General features: G+C 40.6%; 1 protein-coding gene across 26 annotated transcripts in view; it reads left to right on the plus strand.

Moving 5' to 3' along the window:
* HMBOX1 (homeobox containing 1) overlaps positions 1-27,621 on the plus strand; it is a 196,863-nt gene that overhangs the window by 164,215 nt on the left and 5,027 nt on the right. For all 26 annotated transcript variants that reach the window (XM_069576721.1, XM_069576723.1, XM_069576731.1 and 23 more), the window contains 2 exons: positions 24,847-24,929; positions 27,077-27,172. In XM_069576721.1, the coding sequence (XP_069432822.1) occupies positions 24,847-24,929; positions 27,077-27,172 (179 nt within the window). The remainder of the gene's footprint in view (positions 1-24,846; positions 24,930-27,076; positions 27,173-27,621) is intronic.

Consider the following 27,621-nt stretch of genomic DNA (forward strand, 5'->3'; position numbering starts at 1 on the left):
CTACAGGCTGCATGGGACATCTGAAGGAAATAAAAAACTGAAACTTTTGAAAATCTTCTCAGCCTTCCTTTTAAAAGACAGGAGCCAAAGTGATACTCCCTTTTCTATGTGGCAAGGAAATATGTTGAAATTCCAGCCATTTTCACTTCAACTTTTTGACCCATTGTTTTTCCCTGCTAAAATTTTTCTTATAAAGGTGGATTATTATAAAATTATAAAACCCAATTTTCCTACTGACTTCTGTTATAGCAGTACATTGTTAGGAAAAAAATGTGAGCCATAACTTTACCAGAATGAATTATTTCATCATCTGTTAAGTAAATTTTACAGGGTACTTCAGTGACATAGTTCATATGCCCCTGCAGCCTAGGGTTTGGATACAGCCAGCTGGCTCAGAGGCAAGCAGAGTGCTCTGCATAAAGTCAAACATCGGTAAGTGTTGCCTGAACTTGATGGAACTGACTACTTAAGAAGACTCTACAACTGAAACAATATTAGAAAATGGTGGTTTCCATCTCCTCCACCAGACATATTAGACTTAGGGAGAGTATAGAGTAATACAATATTTTCTGATTTTGTTAAATTGTGAGGCATTGAATTCAGTAATGAACAATAATTTGATTATTTAAAGTGATCCACTAAAAATGACTCAGAAACAGCAGAAAATTTACTTCTAAATGCCTCAATGTCATTTTTCCTTAGCCTGATCATTGTATTATTTTCCCCTGACAGAAACAGCTCTGTGGGGCTTGAATTAGGTCCTGTAGAATCTAAGGGTTGTCTTGCCTTCACTGCAGCCCCTGGCAAGCTGGTCTTCCTTTTCCTCTCTTCTGATGTCATTGCTGTTCTAGCATAGAAAATGCTGCAAGAATACATTATAAATTTTGGAATTAATGGATGCTGGAAGATGAATTTTAAAAAGAGTTTAACTTCTTTAATACTCCTTATGGAATGACTCGGGTAGAACATAATGAACTACACCTCCCGTATCTCTGCAAATAGAAGGAAGTTCTTAACATTTATATAAGACAGCAACAGCCTGAACATGACCTCATTTCAATCCATTAGACTATTTGAGGAAGAAAACAACAAAACTTTCCCACTTATTGACAAGTAAAGTTATCCCAATCCATTTCTCATAGCCAGTAAGAAGATGGACTGTCCTTAAATGCATTTTAAAATTGGCAAATTACACTTCCTGGTTCCTCTTTGGTCAACCAGAAATAGCCAGAAGAGAAATTATCATGATTATTTTTTTTTGAGGCAGATTAAAAATTCTCCCCATCCATATTTGGAATATGTGCCAGCAGTTTTATTTGGTGCAAACAACAGACCCCTCATCTCTCTAGTCCCTGAGCCAATTCAACCAGACAAAAGACTCCGTTTTCCTCATGTTGCCCTGTGGCCACAGTTTACAAAGAAATGAAGTATAGTTGGGTAAGTATTGGTGTTGTATGTAATGAATCACCAGTGAAGATATGATACATCCCAGAAGCAGAATTATATGCATCATATTATAAAAATGAATACTGATGGAGATCAGTTTATAGACTAACTGGAAAATATTCACAGAAAATGAGTGAGCTTTTTCTTTTATAAACTCAACCAACATTTATTGAGGTTCAGTTTCATCAGTTCAGTTGCTCAGTCGTGTTGAACTCTTTGCAGTCCCATGGACTGCAGAATGCCAAGTTTTCCTGTCCCTCACCAACTCCTGGAGCCTACTCAAACTCACGTCCATCACATTGGTGATGCCATCCAACCATCTCATCCTCTGTCATCCCCTTCTCCTCCTGCCCTCAATCTTTCCCAGCATCAGGGTCTTTTCCAATGAGTCGGTTCTTCGCATCAGGTGGCCAAAGTATTGGAGTTTCAGCTTCAACATCAGTCCTTCCAATGAATATTCAGGACTGATATCCTTTAGGATTGGCTGGTTGGATCTCCTTGCAGTCCAAGGGACTCTCAAGAGTCTTCTCTAACACCACAATTCAAAAGCATCAGTTCTTCGGTGCTCAGCTTTCTTTTTATAATCCAACTCTCACATCCATACATGACTACTGGAAAAACCATAGCTTTGACTAGATGGACGTTTGGTGGCAAAGTAATGTCTCTGATTTTTAATATGCTGTCTAGGTTGGTCATAGCTTTTCTTCCAAGGAGCAAGCATCTTTAATTTCATGGCTGCAGTCACCATCTACAGTGATTTTGGAGTCCAAGAAAATCAAGTCTGTCACCGTTTCCATTGTTTCCCCATCTATTTGCCATTAAGTGAGGGGACCGGATGCCATGATGTTAGTTTTCTGAATGTTGAGCTTTAAGCCAACGTTTTCACTCTCCTCTTTCATTTTCTTCAAGAGGCTCTTTAGTTTTTCTTCACTTTCTGCCATAGGGTGGTGTCATCTGCATATCTGAGATTATTGATACTTCTCCCGGCAATCTTGATTCCAGTTTGTGTTTCTTCCAGCCCAGCGTTTCTCATGATGTGCTCTGCATAGAAGTTAGGGTGACAATACAGCCTTCACGTACTCCTTTCCCAGTTTGGAACCCGTCTGTTGTTCCAGTTCTAACTTGCTTCTTAACCTGCATACAGATTTCTCAGGAGGCAAGTTAGGTGGTCTGGTATTCCCATCTCTTGAAGAATTGTCCGCAGTTGTTGTGATCCACACAGTCAAAGGCTTTGGCCTAGTCAATAAAGCAGAAATAGATGTTTTTCTGGAATTCTCTTGCTTTTTCGATGATCCAGTGGATGTTGGCAGTTTGATCTCTGGTTCCTCTGCCTTTTCTAAAACCAGCTCGAACATCTGGAAGTTCCCGGTTCTCATACTGTTGATGCCTGGCTTGGAGAATTTTGAGCATTACTTTGCTAGCATGTGAGATGAGTGCAATTGTGCAGTAGTTTGAACATTCTTTGGCATTGCCTTTCTTTGAAATTGGAATGAAAACTGGCCTTTTCCAGTCCTGTGGCCACTGCTGAGTTTTCCAAATTTGCTGGCCTATTGAGTGTAGCACTTTCACAGCGTCATCTTTTAGGACTTCAAAGAGCTCAACTGGAATTCCATCACCTCCACTAGCTTTGTTTGTAGTGATGCTTCCTAAGGCCCATTTGACTTCGCATTCCAGGATGTCTGGCTGTAGGTGAGTGATTACACCATTGTGATTATCTGAGTCATGAAGATCTTTTTTGTATAGTTCTTCTGTGTATTCTTGCCATCTCTTCTTAATATCTTCTGCTTCTGTTAGGTCCATACCATTTCTGTCCATTATTGTGCTCATCTTTGCATGAGATGGTCCTTTGGTATCTCTGATTTTCATGAAGAGATCTCTAGTCTTTCCCATTCTACTGTTTTCCTCTCTTTCCTTGCGTTGATCACTGAGGAAGGCTTATCTCTCCTTGCTATTCTTGGGAACTCTGCTTTCAAATGAGTGTATCTTTCCATTTCTCCTTTGCTTTTAGCTTCTCTTTTCTCGGCTATTTGTAAGCCCTCCTCAGATTATCATTTTGCAATTTTTCATTTCTTTTTTGGGGGGATGGTCTTGATCACTGCCTCCTATACAATGTCACGAACCTCCGTCCATAGTTCTTCAGGCACTCTATCAGATCTAATCTCTTGAATCTGTTTGTTACTTCCACTGTATAATCTTAAGGGATTTGATTTAGGTCATACCTGAATGATCTAGTGGTTTTCCCTACTTTCTTCAATTTAAGTCTGAATTTGGCAATAAGGAGTTGATGATCTGAGCCACAGTCAGCCCCAGTCTTGTTTTTGCTGACTGTATAGAGCTTCTCCATCTTTGGCTGCAAAGAATATAATCAGTCTGATTTCGGTATTGACCATCTGGTGATGTCCATGTGTAGAGTCTTCTCTTGTGTTGTTGGAAGAGGGTGTTTGCTATGACCAGTGCATTCTCTTGGCAGAACTCTGTTAGCATTTGACCTGCTTTGTTTTCATACCACTCCTTATGATAGACACTGGTTGGGATACAGTGATTAGCAATACAGATACGGAAGTCATTCTTGATGGAAGAGACATTCACAGCACATACCAAGCTTGTCGTGTGTGTTTGGTGTTTGAAGATCAAAAGTAGTGTAATGTGAACTTGTGGGTAGATATTCTACTTCTGTTTCAGTTGCCTTTTGGTTGAGGAACCATGTATGGACCTTATAATTTCAGTGATAGCATATAAGAGTGGTCTTTTTGAAAAGCTGCAAACCAACATGGACAACAGATTTCTACATAGAAATCTCAGTCATAATGGTGCCTCGTCCGCATATTCTATTTTATTGGTTCCTACTTTGTCACACCATCCACTTAAGGACAAACCTATAGTTCTAACCATTTTGAGACTGCCCTATAGTTCCCATCCTTCTGGGGACAGAAACGTTAATTTCTCATCAAAATACCTTCCCTGGAACATGACTGTATGCCAGATTTGCTCTAATATCACTGTGAAGAAATTTATTGTGTACAATTAGTGAGATAACCTTTCGGTTCTGACAGTAATGCTGTAAATAGATTGTTTTTGGTCAAGTGTTATCAGAATTAATTTGACTTTTTAAAGGCAATTAAGCAGTCATTTATGTGTATCCTGGGTAGTTTGATTGACTAAACTAAAAACAGCAGCAAACCCATAACACAGGAAATAAAAAAGTAGGTTTAAGAGAAAGTTAACACGTACCTTTAAATACAAGGTATTGTTTCTCCCTCTTCAGAGAGGTATCAGAATAATCCCAACCAGTGAACCTCTGATTCTCTAAAGAATCTAGGCTGTTGTCCATGTTTGGATTGCTATTTGTTGAGACTCCCCTGAGAGGACAGGTTCTCATTTTAGGTACAGACCATATCCTTTTAGCAAGAGGTGGTCATTTTGTAGAAGTGTAGTATTGATCATAAGAAAAAAGCATGCAGGAACCAGTGGATTGATTGTATCAGTCTTGTTCTATTGATCTTCATATTATAGTAAATTGTTGGTCAGTAGTGTCAGGTTGGTAAAGGGCGAGTTTATAATTCAGTGTTTTATATTTAAAAATAGGCTCTCTGCCTGAGGATTACTTATACACCAGGCGTAAGAAGCTTGACAATTCCAGATCACCTTGTGTGTATGTTAGTTGCTCAGTCGTGTCTGACTCTGCAAACCTGTGCACTGTAGCCCGCCAGGCTCCTCTGTGCATGGGATTTTCCAGATAAGAATACTGGAGTGGGTAGCCATTCCCTTCTCCAGGGGATCTTCCCTCCCAGGGATCAGACTTGGGTCTCCTGCATTGCAGGCGGATTCTTTACCATCTGGGCCACCAGGGAACCCTCCAGATCACCTTGCAAATCTTTGCTAACTCCTACTAACAAAGGCTGACAAAACAGAGAGGAAGATACAGCTGCTCTCAGCCAGAGGGGAAGCAGAGGCAGCAAGGGGCCTTGACCTCGCCTTGACTGAGATGTGGTAGATGCGGTTCACTCTCCCAGGTAACATGGTTTCCGCCGGTATGAAGTTCACCTAATTATCACTGGCATTTGGACCAGCAAAACCAAACACTGCCCTCTTATGCATGTTCTTTTTCTTATTAAAATAAAATGTAGAGTGAGCAACATTTAATGAATTCAGTGGCATGCAATTGAGAGACATGTCTTAAGAGAAGTACCATTTCTCAGTTGTTTTTCTTTAAGGTGGTTAGAATTTGTCAATTTTACTGTTTTTGCCTGACACCTCCAGAAAATTGCCTACATTCTTCTTTTTCAGTTTTCATAGGACTGATGAGTAAAAAGGTAATACATATTAGAAGGCAAACTTGTTCTACATTGTCACATAGAAACTCACACCAAATCTCTGCTGTGATAGGACTTCGTTTAGGGCTGCATGTTGCTGGACAAATGATAAACCTGTGTTGCTTCTAAGTTTTAGTGATTGGATAAAATGTATTGAACACTCAGTTCCTAAATTCATTGTTACTCTTGAAATCTCTTTATCAAATAGCAAGTAAGTTCTCATGGCAGTTAATGTGCTGCAAATAAATATAACATTTAAACATAGAACCTTTGCAATGAAGGATCTTGGGTGATAAAAATTTTATCAGGGTACGTTTTATACATGGTATCTATAATTTTGTCATATATGGAATTTTCTTTTTTATATTCATGAAGAAAAGCCATTGTGAGGACTTGGAAGCTTTTTTTGGTGCTGGTGCCTGAAGAGGTACTACTTACTCTTCTACAGTAGGCCGAAGTGAAGTGAAAGTTGCTCACTCCTGTCCCACTCTCTGTGATCCCATGTACTACAGAGTCCATGGAATTCTCCAGGCTAGAATACTGGATTTGGTAGCCTTTCCCTTCTCAAGGGGATCTCCCCAACCCTGGGATCAAACCCAGGTCTCCCGCGTTGCAGGCAAATTCTTTACCAGCTGAGCCATAGTTAACTGTGCTAGATATATCCTTTAAATGTGTATGGATGTTGTGTTTCAAAGAAGTCCCAGAGTTTATTAAATTCTCCTGCCCCGTTTAGAAAAGGTAGTTCGGTGTTATTATGGTTATTATGGTCTCCAGAGCAATTACATTTCCCTTCCCAGGAGGAAAAAGCCCTTAGGTGTAGCTGCAGTCCTGGGGCTGCCAAGGGGTTCTCACTAATCTGTCACATTTTTGCTTCTGGGAGCTCTTGTGAAATTTATAGGAGTTTGGTTTAAGTGATTCATTGCTACGGAGATTTGGCATCTTAAAGGACGTCTGAAACAATACTATATCATAGCTAAATAATGACCACCATTCCTGTGGGCTCTTTGAGCCAAAGAACTGAGTCAGGAAACTTGAGTTCTGGGCTGTATGACCTTGAACAAGTCAAGTCTCCTTTCTGGTTCTTCATTTGTCAAGTCCATGTCTTCATCTGCAAAATGAAGAGGCTGACTTGGTAATGTCTCCTTCCAGCTTAAAGTTCTTTGATTCTTTGTAAGAATATACTCTGTGGTATATCTAAATCCATGTGTAATGAACTGTGGTATGGGATTTCATTGCATTTATGAATTAAGATTCCAAAAGTCAGCCTTTCGTATCTGAATCCTTTATAGCTCAGTACTAATTTTTCTACTTAAAGTCTTCCCTTTTCACAGGCTTTTCTATCCTAAAACTTTAAGATGCTGCAAAGTCTCAAAAACTTAGCTTCTTCTGTATTAGAACTCATTTATATTTTAGCTTTTACTTGGTAGGTCATGTGAACCTCCCCAAAGTCTGGTTTAGAGGGAGCCATTATTTAAGTCTATAGAATTAAAAGTGAACCCTTATTCTTAAAACATACATTAGTGTAGAACATCTTTTGTCATACTTTAGTGTGTTTACGTAACAGATGTTTAAAGTGTGAATGTTTGTTGCCAAAAAACATTAAGATAAACTAAGACTAAGACATCTATTTAAAAATAATTTTGTGCAGTTCTATTTTGTTCACGCTTTGGGAGAGCAAGCTTTATTTTCAAATAATGCTTTTTTGATTACAAAATTAGTACATACTCACTACATAAAAAATGGCGAAATGCAGGAAAATGTAAAGAAGAACATTGAAACGCCCTTAACACCACAGATAATCATTAATATTTTGGTGTGTTTCTTTTCAGCCATTTTTCTGTTATGTATGTATCTGCATATCTTCTAAACAGAAGAAGGTTGTATAAGAATATACTATAATTTTTTACATGCTGCTGGTGCTAAGTCGAATTCAGTTGTGTCTGACTCTGTGCGACCCCATAGACGGCAGCCCACCAGGCTCCTCCGTCCCTGGGATTCTCCAGGCAAGAACACTGGAGTGGGTTGCCATTTCCTTCTCCAATGCATGAAAGTGAAAAGTGAAAGTCAAGTTTCTCAGTCATGTCCAACTCTTAGCGACCCCATAGACTGTAGCCTACCAGGCTCCTCCATCCATGGGATTTTCCAGACAAGAGTACTGGAGTGGGGTGCCATTTCCTTCTCTAAATTTGCTACCTAGTCCTCTGCATTGCGACATGTGTGTTAACAGCTGTGTCTAGCTCAGGCCCTTACTTCATAACTGCTTATGTTGCCAGTTTGTAAATAGATACAGGGATGGTAAAAGAAAGAAAAGTATTTTGAAAAGCAGTTTTTAAAAAAATTAATCAGAGTTAGGTTTTTGTAATACTACATAACCCAGTTTATTTTTATCTTGGGTAATTTTTTATTAGAAAATTAATAGTAACAGATTATAAACTATTGTAAAGAAGAAAATAACATTTACAGTCATAAATAACCACGAAAAATATTTTGGTACATTTACATTTAGTATTTCTATCTATGTGTACTTTAAAAATGATTAGAATAAGGCATCTGGTTTTGTAGCCTGCTTTTTTTCACTGACATTTTGCAGTGTCATTTAGTGCTCTTTGAAAACATGATTTTTTTAAACAGCTCCTCCTTTTTTCTTCAAGTGCCTATACCATAATCATAGTTAACAATTATTACTGTAGGAGACATTTAAAGTCTTCCCAGCTTTGCCCTGTTAAAACAGTTCTGACACAGACACCCTTGTTCTTACCTTCTCTTAAAAACAATATTAGCAACTCCTTCCACAGCTGAATTCACCCTCGTCACTGGCCTTGAGCACACTGCTCCTGCCCCTGCCGCCTGCCTTGTGTGTGTTGCGTCTTTTTAGTCAGTGAAAAATCTCCATTTTGCTTTTCTGGAGGGTAAAAAGCTCTGTTTTAGTTTTGTCTATGTTTAAACTTCTCTGATTACTAATGAGCCTAGTTTCCCTGTTTGTTAATCATCCACACGTCATCTTTTGCTATTTGTTCCTTTCCTTTACCCGTTTTTCTGTTGTGTATCCATGTTTTCTGCTTGACTTGTGTATTAATTCTTTATGGAATAAGCTCATTAACCCTTTCTGCTATATATTTGCAATTTATTTCACTTTTATTTAAATGTAGATAAGTGCACCACTTTATTCTTGTGTGACTGCCTCCATCCCTTAGGCCTCTTCATTCAGATGTTTTCTTTTACATTTAGCCATAAAACATTGAGTTTGTAAGGTGAAGATCTAATTTGGTCTTATTTTCCAAATAACCAGTTTTCCCTTTCTTAAGATTTAAAATTATTTCTCGTGTATGAAGTTACTATGTTTTTTGGTTCTATTTACTATCAATTACTATTTACTATCAATTCTTGAACCACAATTACGGTTATCATATAATTTCACAATATTTGATGAGAGAGCCCATTCACTAATATTTATTTTTAAAATGTTCTTAACCATTCTCATCTGTTTTTTCAGGTGAGCATTAAAATAGTGTTGCTGACACCACTCCCACTGAGAAAAAAAGAAGGGGAAAAATACAGGATTGAAGTTAAACCTAAAAATTAACTTGGGAAGAAGTGTCACTGTCATATTATTTATTCTTTTCTAAGAATGGTTGTATGCCTCTCCGTTTCTTGTATCTTTTTTATACCTGTCAGTGAACTGAGTAACAGTTTTAGTTTTTTGTATATCTTATATATTTTTCTTGTTAGATATTTTTATTTTAATTCTCATTTTTCTTGCTCTCATGAATATAGGCCTTTTTTCTTTTAAGTTGTCCAGCTGCTAATTGATACACAGGAAAGTTTTAGTATCTTTGTTGGTCTGTTTAGTCCCCAGCAATCTGATTGATTATTTCTGAGACAATTTGAATATACCCCTTAGTTTTCTTGGTATAGTATTATATGCTAATGATATTTTTGTGGCCCTCCTTCCCAGTTTGTTTCTTAATTTTCTTTCATGTCCTATTGTAATGACTAGGACTTTTAGAAAAACATTAAATTGTAACAAGAGAAAAGGTTGTATTGGGGATGGTGGGCTCTGTTGCCCAGTTTCTGATTTAATTTAGATGCTGCTAGTATTTCCTCATAGTTCAGTAGGTAAAAAATCTGCCTGCAATGCAGGGCACACAGGTTCGATTCCTGGGTCAGGAAGATCCCCCGGAGAAGGAAATGGCAGCCCACTCCAATATTCTTGCCTGGGAAATCCCATGGACAGAGGAACCTGGCAAGCTACAGTCCCATGGTATCGTAAGACCACCACAACTGCTAGCATTTTATCATCTTATTAATGTTACCAGTTATTGTTTTTCCAACATATTATTGTGAAAAATTTTAAACGTACAGCAGAGCTGAAAGAATCTTACAGTTATCACCTAGATTCTACCATTGTTTTACTATACTTGTTTTCTTATACATCTCTTAGCAGATTTTTTTTTTTTTTACTATTGGTAGTAGTCTTTGTTGTATTGCAGAAATATTTATCTGTACTTAGTGTTCCAAGATTTTAAAAAATAAGCACTGCTAAATTAGTTGCTGAAGATAGAGATGAATATAGCAATCCCTTAGCTCCATTTGTTACCATGAAGTAGCCAATCTAAAAAGTCAGTAAAGCTTTGAAATAGGGATTTAATATGAAAACTGTTCAAATGGAGGACAGTGTTAAGCATCAAAAGGGTTGCAGCCAATTTGGATTATAGAAGGAAAAATAATTGAAGTTGGAATTTTTCTGTATTTGACCAGACTTTCAAGAGAATGCCTCATTCAGGTGTTTACTTACAGAAATCAGAAATAGTTGCTTATTTCAGTTTGTCTGCCAGGTGTAGTTCTATACTGAAATGGTGTCCGTTAAGCTATGATAGTTGAATCACAGTATCTCTTAAGACCATCCCATTCTTTTTGTACTGATTCTATTTACCCAGAGTATTTGTTTCGTAGGGCAGATTTCCACAAACTTGGTGGCTTAGAACAGCAGAAGTGTATTTCTCACAGTCCTGGAAGCCACAATCTGAAGTCAAGGTATCAGCAGAGTGGGTTCCTTTGGGAGGCTCTGAGGGCAGAAGCTCTCCCACACTTGTAGCTTTGGTCAGCTGTCAGAGGTCCTTGGCATTCCTGAACTTGCAGACCCATCACTCTGCTTTCATTTCTGCACCGTCTTCTCTGTTTGTGTTCTTTTCTTTCTCTTATGAGGACACTCATCGCATTTAGGGCATAGTGTGACCTCATCGCAATCCTTCCTGTAATTACATCCGCAGAGACCCAATTTTATATTCAGTCACTTCCTGAGGTTCCAGGTGGACGTGAATTTTCAGGTGATGCTCTTCACCCCACTGCACCCAGCAACTTCCTTAGCAAGCAGGAATGGAAAGAGCATGGGCCTGGAGGTCAGGAAGCTTGGTTCTAATCCTAGCCAGCTCTCTAACTTTGGGGAGCTTATTATCTGTAAGCTTACCGTTGTCCCCAATTCCCCCATCTTTCCAAGCCCCCGATTGTCCTAAAGTTCGCAGTAAATGATAGACAGTTGTATGCATGGCTGACTTCCAGCTCTGCTTCTCCTGTTTCTCTCCGACTCCTGTTGTTTCTCAGGGATATTTTAAGGTATGATTAGTATCAGAGGAGCTTTGAGATCGTTGGATAAAATATAAGGTGTCACTCTCCTGGTTTGTAACTGAACTGAGGATGTCATTAGGCTTTTATGGATTAACCAAAGAGAGGTGCTGTACTTGGAGAAAGTACATTTCTGTCATCTCTTGCTTCCCTGTTATTTAAAACAAGCACCACCACTACCCCCCCCCAAAAAAAAAGAAATATTTTAATTATTTTGTTGTTGCTGAAGACCATTTAACACATAGATGCTCTCTAAAAGTGGATATGGGACAACTAGGTTCCAAACTATTTCAGTTTAATGGTATTCTTTCCTGCTCTCCACCCAGTAATTATACTTAGTGATAAAGAAATACACACTGGATTATAGATAGTGAGCCGTGCCTGACAATGCTGAAACGTTATTTTTTTAATTACTAAAGTGATGAGGTTTAAATCTCTCTTCAGGGGAGATAGTTCATTTAAAAACACAGGGTAGGCGAGCGAGGCGGGAATAAGTTCATTTACATGGCATTATCCTGGCAGATCAGACAGTAAAGAATCTGCCTGCAATGCAGGAGACTTGGGTTCGATCCCTGGGTCGGGAAGATAACCCGGAGAGGGAAATGGCAACTCACTCCAGTATTCTTGCCTGGGAATTCCGTGGACAGTGAAGCCTGGCTGAGTACACTCCATGGGGTGGGACACGACTGAGGGACACACACACACAATCTTGCATGGGGTCGCAAAGAGAGGGACACGACTAAGGGACAGACATACACAAACACACCCCTTGCTTAGAGAGCCAGTTCCTATCTTTTCTGTGTGCTCCCTGAGACACAATAGGAGGAACTTTCTGGTTGTCGTTTTTATAGACTTAGGTGCTATTGAAATGAAGGTGCTTCAAGGACATTTCCATTTGTTACCAGCTTATGGTATCTCATCTCATGTAAATGATTTTGCCACTTTTCATTTTAATTCTTTGCTGTCATTGTCTTGCAAAGTGATCATTTGGTTTCTCTCTGTGAAGATATTCACTGATCATTCGGCTGACAATGTCCTTTGTCTATAAAGTGTAGTGCCCTTAGGATTTATTTTATTGCTTTTATATTACTACCTGTAGATTTCTGTTTACATGTCTTTCCCTTTTTAGTCTTATAAAATGTCTAGGGCTATAAACATTCTTATATGGGACAGAAGTGTATTTCAGAAACAGGTCCCTTTCAGAGTCTCAAAGCCAAGTTCTCCCACAGTTTATCCACCTGGTAACAGTAGAAATATCTAATCCTTTGACATAATTTAAGGATGAAATGCCAGAAGGTGAATAAAGTACTATTCCTAAGGCTGTCTTCATTTGGTGGAAGGGAGGAAGTGGTGCCTAAACCCAGGAAGTGAGGGTGTCTTGAATTTTTATTACCATCCCAGTGTCTCTTCTATTTTATCTTTCCTTGTATTCCCATGCCTTAGCCTACTTCAGATCTTCTCAGCTTTCACCGCAGCTGCAAAACTAACTTTTACCTCTAGGATCACCAGAGATACTGCCATACAAAATGTGTTTGATCATATAATACCCTTGCTTAAAAACCTTTGTCTGGTTGCCTGAAGTTAAGTGCAAACTCTATTATACTCTTTAAAATATGGACCCAGTATTTTTCTTCAGTTTGATCCCCAGTCACCCATCTCATGTACATTTCATCCACACTGAACTCCTCATTCTCAGAACATGTTAGGCTCTTTTATAACTCCCTTCCTTTTATATGTTGCTTCCTTTGCCTCATGCTGTTTTACTTCATCCACCCTCCATGCTCTGCCTTCAAGAAACCTGCGCAAATGTTGATTCTTCTCTGTCCCCATATACCACATTCATTCCACTAATACAGTCCATTTCATAGTGAGCTCTATAATGTGTTTTGTAACGCACATATATCCCCAGTGATGACATTAGGAGACGCTGCGTGGTTTATCTTTGCCAATATTTTGCCAATTGCTTGGTATAAACTAGGACTCAGTCAACATTTTGAGTTGACTAAATAATTAATTATATTTAAAATCAGTCATTAGACTTATTTCTCAACTTTACTGATAGTCTATTGGTTATGTATAGTTCAAAAATAAACACTACTAACATAATTGTATTCAGCTGTATCTTAGTATAAAACCTCTGAATGAAGCAAGGGAAGACAGTGCATCGTACAATGCAGTAAGATCCCAGCTGCCTTTCTCCTGAAAGAAGTATTGTCGGTCTCACTAAAGGCCTTAACTGAAACCAGTGTTTTCTGTTTTCCCCTTTGTTTCTTTCTTACATTAATTTATTCCTTCACATATACATTTATTCAGCCATCTTTTGATCAGACAGTTGCTTACTGAGTATCTGTTACAGGCCAAGCAGGTTCTCTGGACTTACATAGCTCCTCTTACAGGTAACTAGATAGAAACTATAATTCCTAATTTCTTCAGTGTTTCCTTTTTTCTGACAGTTGCCATGTCCCATTCAAAAAACACCTGTGAAAAAGACATAGGGATTTTAGTTAACATTAAACTCGGATGAGCCAATAATGTGATATGGTCCTGGACTGATTATATAATTTACTGTCTAAATGGGACAATTTAGGGGAATGAGAGTGCATGCTAAGTCACTTCAGTCATGTCCAGCTCTTTGCGACCCCATGGACCATAGCCCACCAGGCTCCTCTGTCCATGGGATTCTCCAAGCAAGAATACTGGAGTGGGTTTCCATGCCCTCCTCCAGGGGATCTTCCCAACCCAGGGATCAAACCTGTGTCTCTTAGGTCTCCTGCATTGGCAGGTGGGTTCTTTACCACTAGCACCACCTAGGAATGAGGGGGCAGGGGTTGTTAATAATAATCTAGGATAACGGCACCAATTCAGGCAAACCCTGAATGTAATCCTTATAGTCTAATCAAATTGCATTACTGGCTGCTTTTTGTTGTCTGAGCACATCTTAGGTTTTTATGTTTGTTTTTATTGATAACTTTGCCCTTTCCTCTCCAATGCCTGAAGCCTGTGCATCCCTCAGTAAAGATCCAAAGCAGTAAGCTTTCCCAGAGCAGTGTAGTCCATAGAGATCTCTCTCTAACCTGGATTTATTTAACATATCGTTTATATATTTAATTAGCAGCTAGATATATTCTGACTTGTCACTGTTCTACTGTTTTGACTGTTCTTTTGACTCCTTTTGTTTTAACTTCATATCTGATGTCCTCAACTGAACTGTGTACTGTTAAGATCAGGGTCATTTTTGAACTTCCATCTACTCCTCAAACACATACTCATGCTCATGTAATACATACTGGTTGAACATTTTATTTCCTGACCTGCCTTTGTCTTGCCTGAGAATTCTTTCACTTTACATCAATATTGTGTAGCTGTCTGCCCCCGACCACCACCAAGAAGAAAGCTTTAAGAGCTCTGTAATTCTTTGCAAAAAAATTTTAACTATTAGATTTTAAACTTAATATTTACCATGAGGTATTTTACAATATATTACTTTATCAGTTTACCTTATACTATGTATATTTAATTAATATGTTTTAAACATTGAAACATTACAGAAAGATGAAAGTAGTAATCACAGTCCATGCACACACCTGCAGCTATATTAGCACATTTTAAAGAAAACTGATATTTCTGATAGGCCTGCATGTCTCACCTATAATAAGTCTTTAGCAGAAAAGAAAGGATTAATTGCCAAGTTTAGAGATGTAGAACTATAGTTAGTACATTATATTCTTGAACCTTTTATTTGGGAGGTTACCAATTTGTTTTTATTCTGACTTTATTTTATATAGTTAAATACTAAGTACAAATTAATTAAGATTTTCACAAACATTTTTAACACATTAAATTGTAGAATCTGCCTGCAATGCTGAAGACCTGGGTTCGATCCTTGGGTTGGGAAGATCCCCTGGGAAAGGGCATAGCAACCCACTCCAGTATTCTTGCCTGGAGAATTCCATGGACAAAGGAACCTGGTGGGCTCCAGTCCATGGGGTCAAAAAGAGTCAGATACACTGAGCGACTAACACAACAACAATCATTTATGCCACAACTGCAGCTTCTTATTTGTTGTTTTGTTCAGTTGCCAAGTGGTGTCCAACTCTCTGTTACCCCATGGACTGTGGCACGCCAGGCTTCCCTGTCCTTCATTATCTCCCTGAGTTTGCTCAAACTTGTGTCCATTGAGTCAGTGATGCCATCCAACCACCTCATCTTCTGTCGTCCTCTTCTCTTCTTGCCCTCAGACTTTCCTGGCATCAGGATCTTTTCCAATGAGTCAGCTCTTAGCATCAGGTGACCAAAGTATTGGAGCTTCACTTCAGCATCAGTCCTTCCAATGAATATTCAGGGTTGATTTCCTTTAGGAAATGACTGGTTTGATTTCCTTGCTATCCAGGGGACTCTCAAGAGTCTTCTCCAGCACCACAATTTGAAAACATCAGTTCTTTGGCACTCAACCTACTTTAGGGTCCAACTCTTATATCTGTACATGACTCCTGGAAAAACCATAGCTTTGACTAGATGGAAATTTGACAGCAGAATGATGTCTCTGATTTTTAATATGCTGTATACATTTGTCATAGCTCTTCTTCCAAGAAGCAAGCATTTTCCATTTGCCTGGTCTGCAGTGATTTTGGAGCCCAAGAAAATAAAATCTCACTGTTTTTACTTTTTTCCATCTGTTTGCCACAAAGTGATGGGACTGGATGCCATGATCTTAGTTTTTTGAATGTTGAGTTTTAAGCCAGCTTTTTCACCTTCATCAAGAGGCTCTTTAGTTCCTATTCAGTTTTCTGCCATTAGGGTGGTCATCTGCATATCTGAGGTTATTGATATTTCTCCCGGCGATCTTGATTCCGGCTTGTGAGTCATCCAGCCTGGCATTTCACGTGATATACTCTGCATGTAAGTTAAATAAGCAGGGTGCGGGCGGGGGTGAAGCAGGGTGACAATATATAGCCTTGATGTACTCCTTTCCCAAGTTTGAACCAGTCTCTCATTCCATGTCTGGTTCTAACTGTTGCTTATTGTCTTGCATAGAGGTTTCTCAGGAGGTAGGTCAGGTGGTCTGGTATTCCCATCTCTTTAAGATTTTTCCTCTTGTGATCCACACAGTCAAAGGCTTTAGTGTAGTCAATGAAGCAGATGTTTTTCTGGAATTCTCTTTTTTATGATCCAGCAGATGTTTTGATCTCTGGTTCCTCTGCCTTTTCTAAATCCAGCTTGTACATCTGGAAGTTCATGGTTGATGTACTGCTGAAGCCTAACTTTAAGGATTTTGAGTATTGCCTTGCTAGCATGTGAAATGACTATAGTTGTGTGGTAGTTTGAACATTCTTTGGCATTGCCCTTCTTTGGGATTGGAATGAAAACTGACCATTTCCAGTCCTGTGGCCATTGCTGAGTTTTCCAAATTTGCTGGCTTTTTGAGTGCAGCACTTTCACAGCATCATCTTTTAGGATTTGAAATAGCTCAGCTGAAATTCCATCACCTCCAACTACCTTTGTTCCTAATAAGGCTTCCTAAGGCCCACTTGACTTCCCGCTCCAGGATTCTGGCTCTGGGTGAGTGAACACACCATCTGGTTATCTGGGTCATTAAGACCTTTTTTTGTATAGCTCTTCTGTGTATTCTTGCCACCTCTTCCTAATCTCTTCTGCTTCTGTTAGGTCCTTGGCATTTCTGTCCTTTATTGTGCACATCTTTGCACAAAATGTTCCCTTAGTATCTCCAGTTTTCTTGAAGAGATCTCTAGTCTTTCCCATTCTGTTGTTTTCCTCTATCTCTCTGCATTGTTCACTTTAAGAGGCTTTCTTATCTCTCCTTGATATTCTTTGGAACTCTGCTTCTTTTCTCAGTTATTTGTAAGTCCTCTTCAGACAACCACTTTGCCTTCTTGTGTTTCTTTTTCTTGGGGATGGTTTTGAACACCACCTCCTGTACAGTGGTATGAACCTCCATCCATAGTTCTTCAGGCACTTTGTCTACCAGATCTAATCCCTTGAATCTATTCATCACCTCTACTGTATAATCATAAGAGATTTTATTTAGGTCATACCTGAATAGCCTAGTGGTTTTCCCTTCTTTCTTTAATTTGAGCCTGAATTTTGCAATAAGGAGCTGATGATCTGAGCCACAGTCAGCTCTGGGTCTTGTTTTTGCTGACTGTATAGAGCTTCTTCATCTTTGACTGCAAAGAATATAATCAGTCTGATTTTGATATTGGACATCTGGTGATGTCCATGTGAAGAGTTGTCTCTCGTGTTGTTAGATTAGAAGAGGGTGTTTGCTGTGAACAGTGTGTTCTCTTGGCAAAACTGTTAGTCTTGGCCTGGCTTCATGTTGTACTCCAAGGCCAAACTTGTCTGTCACTTCAGGTATCTTGACTTACTGCTTTTGCATTCCAGTCCCCTGTGATGAAAAGGACATCTTTTTTTGGTGTTAGTTCTAGAAGGTGTTGTACATTTTCATAGAACTGTTCTACTTCAGCCTTTTCAGCATTAGTGATTGAGGCCTGGATTTGGATTTGGATTACTGTGATGTTGAATAGTTTACCTTGGAAATGAATAGAGATGATTCTGTTGTTTTTGAGATGGCACACAAATACTGCATTTCAGACTTTTTTGTGACTGTGAGGGCTACTCCATTTCTTCTAAGGGATTCGTGCCCACAGTAGTAGATACAATGGTCATCTGAGTTAAATTCCCCCATTCCCATCTTTTAATTCACTGATTCTTAAGATTTCAGTGTTTACTCTTACCATCACCTGTTTGACCACATCCAGTTTACTTTGATTCATGGACCTAACATTCCAGGTGCCTATGCAATAGTGTTGTTTCTAGCATCGGACTTTGCTTTCACCAGCATACACATCCACAAAAGGGCATCATTTCCACTTTGGCTCATCTCATTGTTCTTTCTGTAGCTGTTGCTCCACTCTTCCCCAGGAGTATGTTGGACACCTGCTACCGGGGGGTCTCAGCTTTCAGTGTCATATCTGTCTTTTCACACTGTTCATGAGGTTATCAAGGCAAGAATACTGAAGTGCTTTGCCATTCCTTTCTCTAGGGGACCACGTTTTGTCAGGCCCTGACTGCCAGGGACATGCCCTTCAGCCACTCCACCTAACAGGACGACATGTCTGGTGTCCTGGTTGTCCCACTGCTGGTCCTCATGAAGCATGTAAACCTTCACTGGCTGCTAGGTGTTAGTCAACCTGCTGCCCTGGGGCTGGGCAAAGGCCTTGTGGAAGTCACTGGGAAGGGGATCTGGAGAAGGCAGAAGCTGATGTTGGAGGACGCCTAGCCTCTCCGCTGCCACTGGGTGCTCTAGCTGTGCTCTGGTCCCCACCTGTCCTCTCCTCCTGCTCTTCGCCATTCTTTCCCAGGCCGTGTGAGCCTGGCCCCTGAGGAGGGTGCTTACTGCTTCACAGCCTCGTACCCCACCGTGCCAGGGACTGCAGGCACCAGTCAGTATGCTGCTCCTGCCTCCTCCATGGTCTCCGCAAAGCCCATTTCTGACTTGTCACCTCCTCAGGCCCTGTCGTTCTAGAAAAAATTCTAAATTCTTATTTAGCTTCCAGAAATGCTGTGGTTTTATTCTGTTAGTCACTAGAGTGCCAGTCACAATCCTAGTATTTTATAGATTCAAATGCACTTTAGGGAGTTGGATTAATAAGCTACTTCTTAATTGTTTAAATGTTTTCCTAATGTTCTTTTATTTTAAAATAGCATATTTTCATTTTAGAAATCCAATAGAGAAGTAAATATATAGAGCAGAAAGTGAAAATCCATCTTAATTACTACCAATGTTTCCCTGTCTTCTACCCCAACCCCCACTCACCCAACCCCAGGATTCTTGCTCCCAAGACATAATCATCATCTGTAACAGTTTAATATGTGCCCTTCAAGAGTATGTTGTGATAACTGTACGTATACCCTGATGGTCAGCAGTTCATTTACAGTGATAGCCATCTCTTTTGGAGGCCCCTGCACTGGGCTGGTGGTGACTCTGTCCATCATCATTGAGGAGTGCAGATGAGGGTGAGTCAGACTTGCACCTGGTTTCGGGTGGCGCCTGGTGTAGCAGGAGAGAGAGGTATACAGTGACTACTATAATACAGGATGATAAAGGTGTGAGAGAGGAACAGGTGAATTTCCTCATTCACGCGATGAGGAAATTACCTTTGACTGGCCAAGAGGTGACAGTTGAGCTGTATGGTGAAAGAAAAGATGGTTTGGAGGCAGGGAGGCAAAGAGCACGTAAATGGACAGTAGAAGGGCGCAGAGGTGCAGGGGGTTGACGAGGCTGCTCCATTTCCCCAGACTAGCATGTATGAGAGCAGCAGTAGATAAAGCTGAGAGGCAGTTTGGGGGAGAGGGGGACTCTGAAGACCTCTATAATAAATCTTAAAAAAAATTTTAATAGAATAGCAGCATGACTGGAGATATACATTAGTTATATTAATCAGACATTAGAGGGAGCAGAGTGTCAGTCACAGGCTTTGCAATAATTTGGAAGAGTTAGCACAATAATGTATAGTAGCCATTGAGCTGTTGCTGAAATGGGACCTCTAGGTCTTAGCAGCTACCACTTTCCATCAAATCTAGGAAGGCTTTGATTGTATGACATACCTTTATTTTATATAGTGGCATGGAGGGGAGACGCTGCCAGTTAATTTGCAGACACGACGAATTATAAGATGTATCCTAATTTTAGAATCATAATAATGAAGAAATATGCATCATAAAATGAGTGAAATAGAGTAAATTATGAGGGCACAGGGAAAAGTTATGCAGGTGAGACAGGGTGCTCGGGGCTGGTGCCCTGGGATGACCTTGAGGGATGGGATGGGGAGGGAGGTGGGAGGGGGTTCAGGATGGGGGACACATGTACACCCGCGGCTGATTTGTGTCAATATATGGCAAAAACCACCACAATACTGTAAAGTAATTAGCCTCCAATTAAAATAAATAAATAACTTTTTTTAAAAAGAAAAGATATGCAGGAAAGAAAGGAGACATGAGGAAATGGAACAGGGCAGGATGATGAGATCAGAGACACAAGTGGAGAAGTAGACCTCGAAGAGGAGACTGCACCCTCCTCATCCACGAGATGCAGAGGTGAGCGAGCAGCGACTCAGAGACATGCAGAAGCTGAGAAGCTGAAAACATGAAGCCAGTCCTAATAATCTCCGTCTTGGTTAAGGAGGAGGCAAGGGCATCTGCAAAAAGAATGACAGGTGGTAGGTTTGAGGGCTTGCGACTTAAGTGTGGAAAGGTTTCAGGAAAGAGGGGCATGAAAGATGGAATATTACAGACAGCTGGCTAGAAGAACAAAAAGCATTCCCATCAGAAACAAGGGGCCTAGTTAAGGTCGAGAGACACGAGGTTATAAAGAAATCACTTGGCCCTATTTTATAACTTTGCCCAAGAACTCTTGGTACCCTGATTGAAGGATGGAAGAAAACAAGTGGAAGGTGCTTTCTGCAGGGGGCAAGATTGGCAGGACAGGTATGGTGGAAGGACAGAAAAGCTGAGTAATCAGAATTTCTCCTAAGAGATACTGCTGTTGTTGTTGTTTTTCTGTTGAAGTACAGTTGAATTGCAATGTTAACTACTGCTGTACAACAAAGTGACTCAGTTATACACACACATACATATGTATGCATGTACACACATTCTCTTTCATATTCTCTCTCATGGTTTATTACAGGATATTGAATATAGTGCCCTGTGCTGTACAGTAGGACCTTGTTGTTTCTCCATTCTGTGTATGCCAGTTGCATCTGCTAATCCCCAACTCCCACTCCTCCCCTCTTTCACCTCCTAACTCTTCAACCACTAATCTATTCTCCATGCCCCCTGATTCTGTTTCATAGACAGGTTTATTTGTGTCATATTGTAGATTCCACATTTAAGTGATATTGTATGCTATTTGTCTCTTTTTGACTTACTTCAGTTTGGCTTCCCTTGTGGCTCAGATGGTAGAGTCTGCCTGCAACGCAGGAGGCCCAGGTTCGATCCCTGGGTCGGGAAGATCCACTGGAGAAGGAAATGGCACCCCACTCCAGTCCTGTTGCCTAGAAAATCCCATGGATGGAGGAGCCTGGCAGACTACAGTCCATGGGGTCACAAACATTCAGACGCGACTGAGTGACTCACTTTCACTTAGTGTGATAATCTCTAGTTGTCCGCGTGGTTTTGCAAATGCCATTATTTTCATTTCTTCTTATGACTGATTGTGAAATGTATATATGTACCATATCTTCTTTATCCACTTGTCTGTCGATGAACATTTAGGTTGCTTCTTTGTCTTTGCTATTGTGGACAGTGCTACTATGAACATAGAGCTGCATGTATCTTTTGAATTATCATCTGGATGTATGCCCAGGAGTGGGATTCCTGAATCATATGGTATCTCCTAAGAGATACTGTGGATTCAGCTTGCCATGGAATTCAGGGTGAGAAGCAAGATGAGGTCAGAAGAAGAGTGATAGATGAACAGGTTTTTTAAGTTGGGGAAGGGTTTTAAAGGGTTCGAGGTTAGTGTAAAGAAGAAATTTGAAGAGGTGGAGTAGGTGAGTAGAAAGTTCACTAGGGAATTTCAGAATTTCAGATTTCGACGTGGAGTTCTAAGTCATCTTGAGTCTTGAAATGTGCTATCTTTCTAAAATGCAGTTGGGAGTGTATCTCTGTGCTGCTTGTAAAACCTCTATTTCAAGATGAAATCTTTATTATGTATGGAACATCACAAGGTGGCCCCATCCTACTTCTCCAGACTACCATCTCTCATTTTTTCTTGTGAACCTGTATTCTCACCACACTGAACTTTTCTCCATGCCCAGAATCATCAAGACTTTAATCTACCTTTTTGCCTTTGCTCATGCGTTTTCCCTTTCATGAAATGTTCTTCTTTTTCTTTGCTTTGCAAACTCCTATCTTGTCCTCAAGAGGTAACTCAGATGGCACTTCCTCTGCCAAGTCTTACGGCAGCACTGAGCACACTGTCCTCTGTGCTCCCACCCTCCTCTGTTCAGACAGCCTATGGACTCTTAGCCCAAGGGTAGTGATTGATGTGTCTCTTCAGTAGATTACGGTCTTCCCTGGGGGCTCAGATGGTAAAAATCTGCCTGTTGTGCAGGAGACCCAGGTTCAGTTTCTGGGTCAGGAAGGTCCCCTGGAGGTGGAAATGGCTACCACTCCAGTATTCTTGCCTGGAGAATTTCATGGACAGAGGAGCCTGGTGGGTTACTAAGAGCTGGACACAACTGAGCAACTGACACTTTCACTTGAGCAACTAGCACTTTCACTTCACTTTCAGTAGATTATAAACTCCTTGTGGTCAGAAACAATCTAATTCTCTTCTTGACCCACAGTGGATGCATATAACGTTAGCTACTTAGTATCTGCTTTTGTTGTCTTTGTTGCTGAATTTTAAATGAATGTGCTGATCCTGTGCTTTTCAAACATTAATGTGCAGTCAGATTACCTGGAGATCTTGTTAAAATTCAGATTCTCATTTAGTCTAAGGCAGGGTCTGGGATTCCACTTTTCTAACAGGCCCCTGGGTAATGACTTTGCCCAACTAAATAGCAGAGGTGGAGTTAAGATGAAGTCAGTAGGAAGGTGGAAGTGGAGCAGTGACTTGGAAGCATCCTCAGTATGAACATGGAAGCTCTAAACATGGTAGCAGAAAGTCACGTGGAAAGAGATGCGTAAACCCCGCACTGAAGCAGGAGGCCGCTGTGTAGGGTGGCGGTAGCACACAGAGCCCTGCCGCTCACAGTGTGGAAAAGGAAGGGCTGCGGCTGACGGCAGCCGCTGTGTCAGGGCTCCTGCGAAGGCTGCTCTCCACACGGAGAGGGTGCGGGGCAGAGGAGCTGCGCTGCAGAAGGCAGGGCTCACAGGAGGTCAGGGGCCTCCCAGTACAAGGGCACTGGCACTGGTGCAGAGAGGATGGGGAAGGGGAGCCCCCACGGAAGTGAGAGGAGCTAGGATGTGACAGGGAGTCACCTGCTGACCTTCAGTTTCCAGGTTCAAAGCACAGAAATTCTGCCTTCCTCTTTGAAAACTCAAGGTGACCGAACAAGTAGTACTAATAAGCATTCTGTTTCCCCATATAGTGTCACAGGCCTGATAATGCCAAGGATGGGTTCAGTAAACCCAATTTCTTTAAGTACTATTGTACAGAAGTAATATATGCATTTAGCATGTGGAAAAAGGCAAAAATAAATCTTAAAATGTTTAAATTTCCTCCTACTTATCCCTTTCCCTACGATAAGGTAATCAACTTTGATGTGTACCCTTCCAGCTTTTATCCATGGAGAGTTTTTATGAGGACATTTTATTAGAGGATAAGTATATCAATATTCTGATACTTAGTCACTTAGGTTTTTTTTAATTGGAGGATAATTGCTTTACAATGCTATGCTGATTTCTGCTGTACAGCAACGCAAATCAGCCATAAGTATGCATATGTCCCCTCCCCCCACCCTTTATCCATGCAGAGTACACATATGCAGGAATTTTTTTCTCTTTAAAATTTTTATTTTATGTTGGAGTAGAGCAGATTAACAGGTGCACAGCAAAGGGACTCAGCTATATATGTATATGTATGCATGCATACACACACGTATCCATTCTCCCCCAGACTCCCCTCCCACCCAGGCTGCCACATAACATTGAACAGAGTCCCCTGTGCTATACAGTAGGTCCTTGTTGATTATCCATTTTAAAAGCAGCAGTGTGTAGATGTCCATCCCAAACTCCCTAACTATCCCTTCCCCCGTTCTTTGCAACCATAAGTTCACTCTCTAAGTTAGACAGGAATTTTAAAAATTTCTTAAGAGTACTTTTACATGCACATTATTCTATAGATTGTTTTTTTTTCCACTTAGGACCACGTCAAGAACATCTCCCCAGGACAGTGAATAGTTTTTCTAGTCCTTTTTAAGTAGCTGTGTATAAATACAGATGTCTCATAGTTTGTTCTATCATTCTCCTATTGATGGACAGTTGGGCAGTTTCCAAGTTTTGCTACTACAAACAAGACGTACAGTCCTGTCGTCACCAGTGCCTCAATAACGGAAGTCTGTGATTTCAGTCAGCCATCCATATCACAAGTAACTTTTATATCCAGTACATCTTTTATCGAAGCCAAGCAGTGGCTAAACCTGTCCCATCCAATATAGTAGCCATCAGTCACATGTAACTGTTTAAATTTCTTAAAATCAAAAATCCACTTCCTTCATCACATCAGCGTCATTTCAGGTGCTCAGTAGCCCCATGTGAGTAGTGGCTGCCCTGCTGGACAGAAAGACTGTTTCTATCTTCATGGGAAATTCCATCAGACAGCCTGGACTAGATATTAATGTTACATCTTAGAAAAGGACATCTTTTTCAGTGAACCTGTGAAGGAGAGCACATTTCTAAAAGTACAAACTTGTGTCTCAATTGATTGCCTCTGCAGTTACTTCAATGAGAATCAATACCCAGATGAAGCAAAGAGAGAAGAAATCGCAAACGCTTGCAACGCAGTGATACAGAAGCCAGGTAAGGCAGCAGGCGCGCTTGGCTCTGGGCTGCGCTTGGACCAGCATTTGGGACCTCAGTCTCTCCCTCATGCCGGCGGTGCTCTTGGCTCCATTCCCACCATCCTCCTGTGGATGTTCATTGCTCTGTCTTGTTCACACTGTACTTCTGAGGGGGTGATTGCACTACTCCAAATTAGGCTTCACGTGGGAAAGTTCCAATGAGTGTCCTTGCTTGAGATGCGCAACCTTGAAATTACTAGTTTTAAAGACTATATAGATTTCTTTTTCCAAAAATACAGCATAAACATACCAGTTTCAAAATAGTTTTAAAGTTGCCATACTTAAATAAGATTTATTAATGTAAATATTAAGATAGTTTTGTTTTGTAACTGTTGAAAATTGTATAATTCTGTATTCCTGTTTAAAGAAAGAATTCTTTTTGGAGCGGACTTCTTTCCCATTTCTACATTGGGATGACTTCTTAGCTTGGAGTATTTCCATTCTGAAGTCCAGTTGTTCCTGTGCAAGTCAGCAGAGCCCCTGAAACACTCATAGGTCGTGTGCTAAAATGTTCTTCCATAGTATGGCGGTGGTGATTTTTTTTATAAATCAGAAACCATTCTCAGTGAAGAAGATCCAATTGATCTCCATTTGGCCAGTTAATTGGATTGGCTTAAAGGGTACATACAAAAGTATGACTTTTTTGTTTTAAGTTTTATCACTGTTTTGTGATAATTAAATACTAATTTATTCCCCCTTAGTTAGAAGCCAGACTTCTAACCGTCCAGAACATACATACACAGTCAGCTACAACGACATCGGTACCCTTACTTCTCACAGGCCAAACCCCCAGCCCTAACGCTCTGCTGGATGGAACTCAGACTCTTCCTGGAAAGTACTTAACCTCCGGGCATCAAGCACCTGTTTTCTGGTCCCTCTACCCACTGAGGGGTAAAAGCTAAGATAGAAAATGAAGGAGAAGAGTGTTTGCCATGTTGGTGAACGTGGCTCTCCATAAACCATCGCATTTGACAGCAATTTGCAGCTTGAATTGCGCTATGTGTTCCAGAGTAGTTACAATAACAGATGGGCATAGTGACCTTAGTCTTAAGAAGACACGGATGGTATCCCTGTCTTAAGACAGCAGGAAACTAGTTAATACAGGGCCTTAAAGGTATAAGGGGACTTCAGCTACCTGGGAACGTGATAAAGAAACAGATTCATCCGCGTAAATGATGCTAATTAAATGAAGCTTTCATGTTACCGTCATGTGAACTTTGAACACTAACAGGCTGAATCCTTTAATATTTTATATTGGAATTCCTTTATATTGTGTGACTTTCTGAATTGAAGCATTTTGGGTTATTAGGGATGTTTGTATGTTGATTTTTCCATCCTAAGTTGCTTCAGTCGTGTCTGACTCTTTGTGACCCTATGGACTATAGCCCACCAGGCTCCTCTGTCAATGGGATTTTCCAGGCAAGACTACTAGAGTTGGTTGCCATGCCTTCCTCCAGGGGATCGTCCCAACCCCAGAACTGAACCCGTGTCTCTTGTCTCCTGCATTGGCAGGCGGGTTCTTTACCACTATTTATATGTTTATTCTGGAGAAGGAAATGGCAACCCACTCCAGTATTCTTGTCTGAAGAATCCCATGGACAGAGGAGCCTGGCAGGCTATAGTCCATGGGGTCGCAAGGGTCGGACACAACTTAGCGACTAAACCACCACCACCGTATGTTTATTCATTCAATAATTAAGTCTGTGTATAGTACTGCTGCTGTTGCTGCTAAGTCACTTCAGTCGTGTCCGACTCTGTGCGACCCCATAGACGGCAACCCACCAGGCTCCTCCGTCCTTGGGATTCTCCAGGCAAGAACACTAGAGTGGGTTGCCATTTCCTTCTCCAGTGCGTGAAAGTGAAGTCGCTCAGTCGTGTCCGACTCTCCGCGACCTCATGGACTGCAGCCCACCAGGCCCCTCCATCCATGGGATTTTCCAGGCAAGAGTACTGGAGTGGGGTGCTAGATCATGCTAAAAAAAATTCTGTATCTGTTATTCTGGCAATAGATGCAGTGAAAAGAACATTTGGAGAAAAAAAAAAGTATTGTCCCTTAAAACTAGCCTCAGATACAGATTTTCTGAATTTTACTGCATGTCTTCGCAGGCAAAAAACTGTCAGATCTGGAACGAGTTACCTCCCTGAAAGTATATAATTGGTTTGCTAACAGGCGGAAGGAGATCAAGAGAAGAGCCAATATCGGTAATGTATCCGAGAGGCTGCTGTCTTCTTTGAAGGCAGTCCTGGGCCTTGTGTTTAAGAGTGACTTCGGTTTAGAACTATAGGTCTAAATGAGACTACCCTTTAAGCCTAACAAGAATTGCCCTTATGTTTTTCTTCATTGTATACTATTTGTATTGTACTAGTTCAGTCAGTTCAGTCACTCAGTCGTGTCCGACTCTTTGCAACCCCATGAATCGCAGCACGCCAGGCCTCCCTGTCCATCACCATCTCCTGGAGTTCACTCAGACTCATGTCCATCGAGTCCGTGATGCTATCCAGCTATCTCATCCTCAGTCGTCCCCTTCTCCTCCTGCCCCCAATCCCTCCCAGCATCAGTACTGTACTAAGGATGACATTATTATTTCTAAACCTCACCATTCTTAATGTGCAAGAATCTGGAATTAGACATGATCTCTGATCAGTTACTC

This window comes from Ovis canadensis, chromosome 2, assembly GCF_042477335.2.
Source record: "Ovis canadensis isolate MfBH-ARS-UI-01 breed Bighorn chromosome 2, ARS-UI_OviCan_v2, whole genome shotgun sequence".
Lineage (NCBI taxonomy): Eukaryota > Metazoa > Chordata > Mammalia > Artiodactyla > Bovidae > Ovis > Ovis canadensis.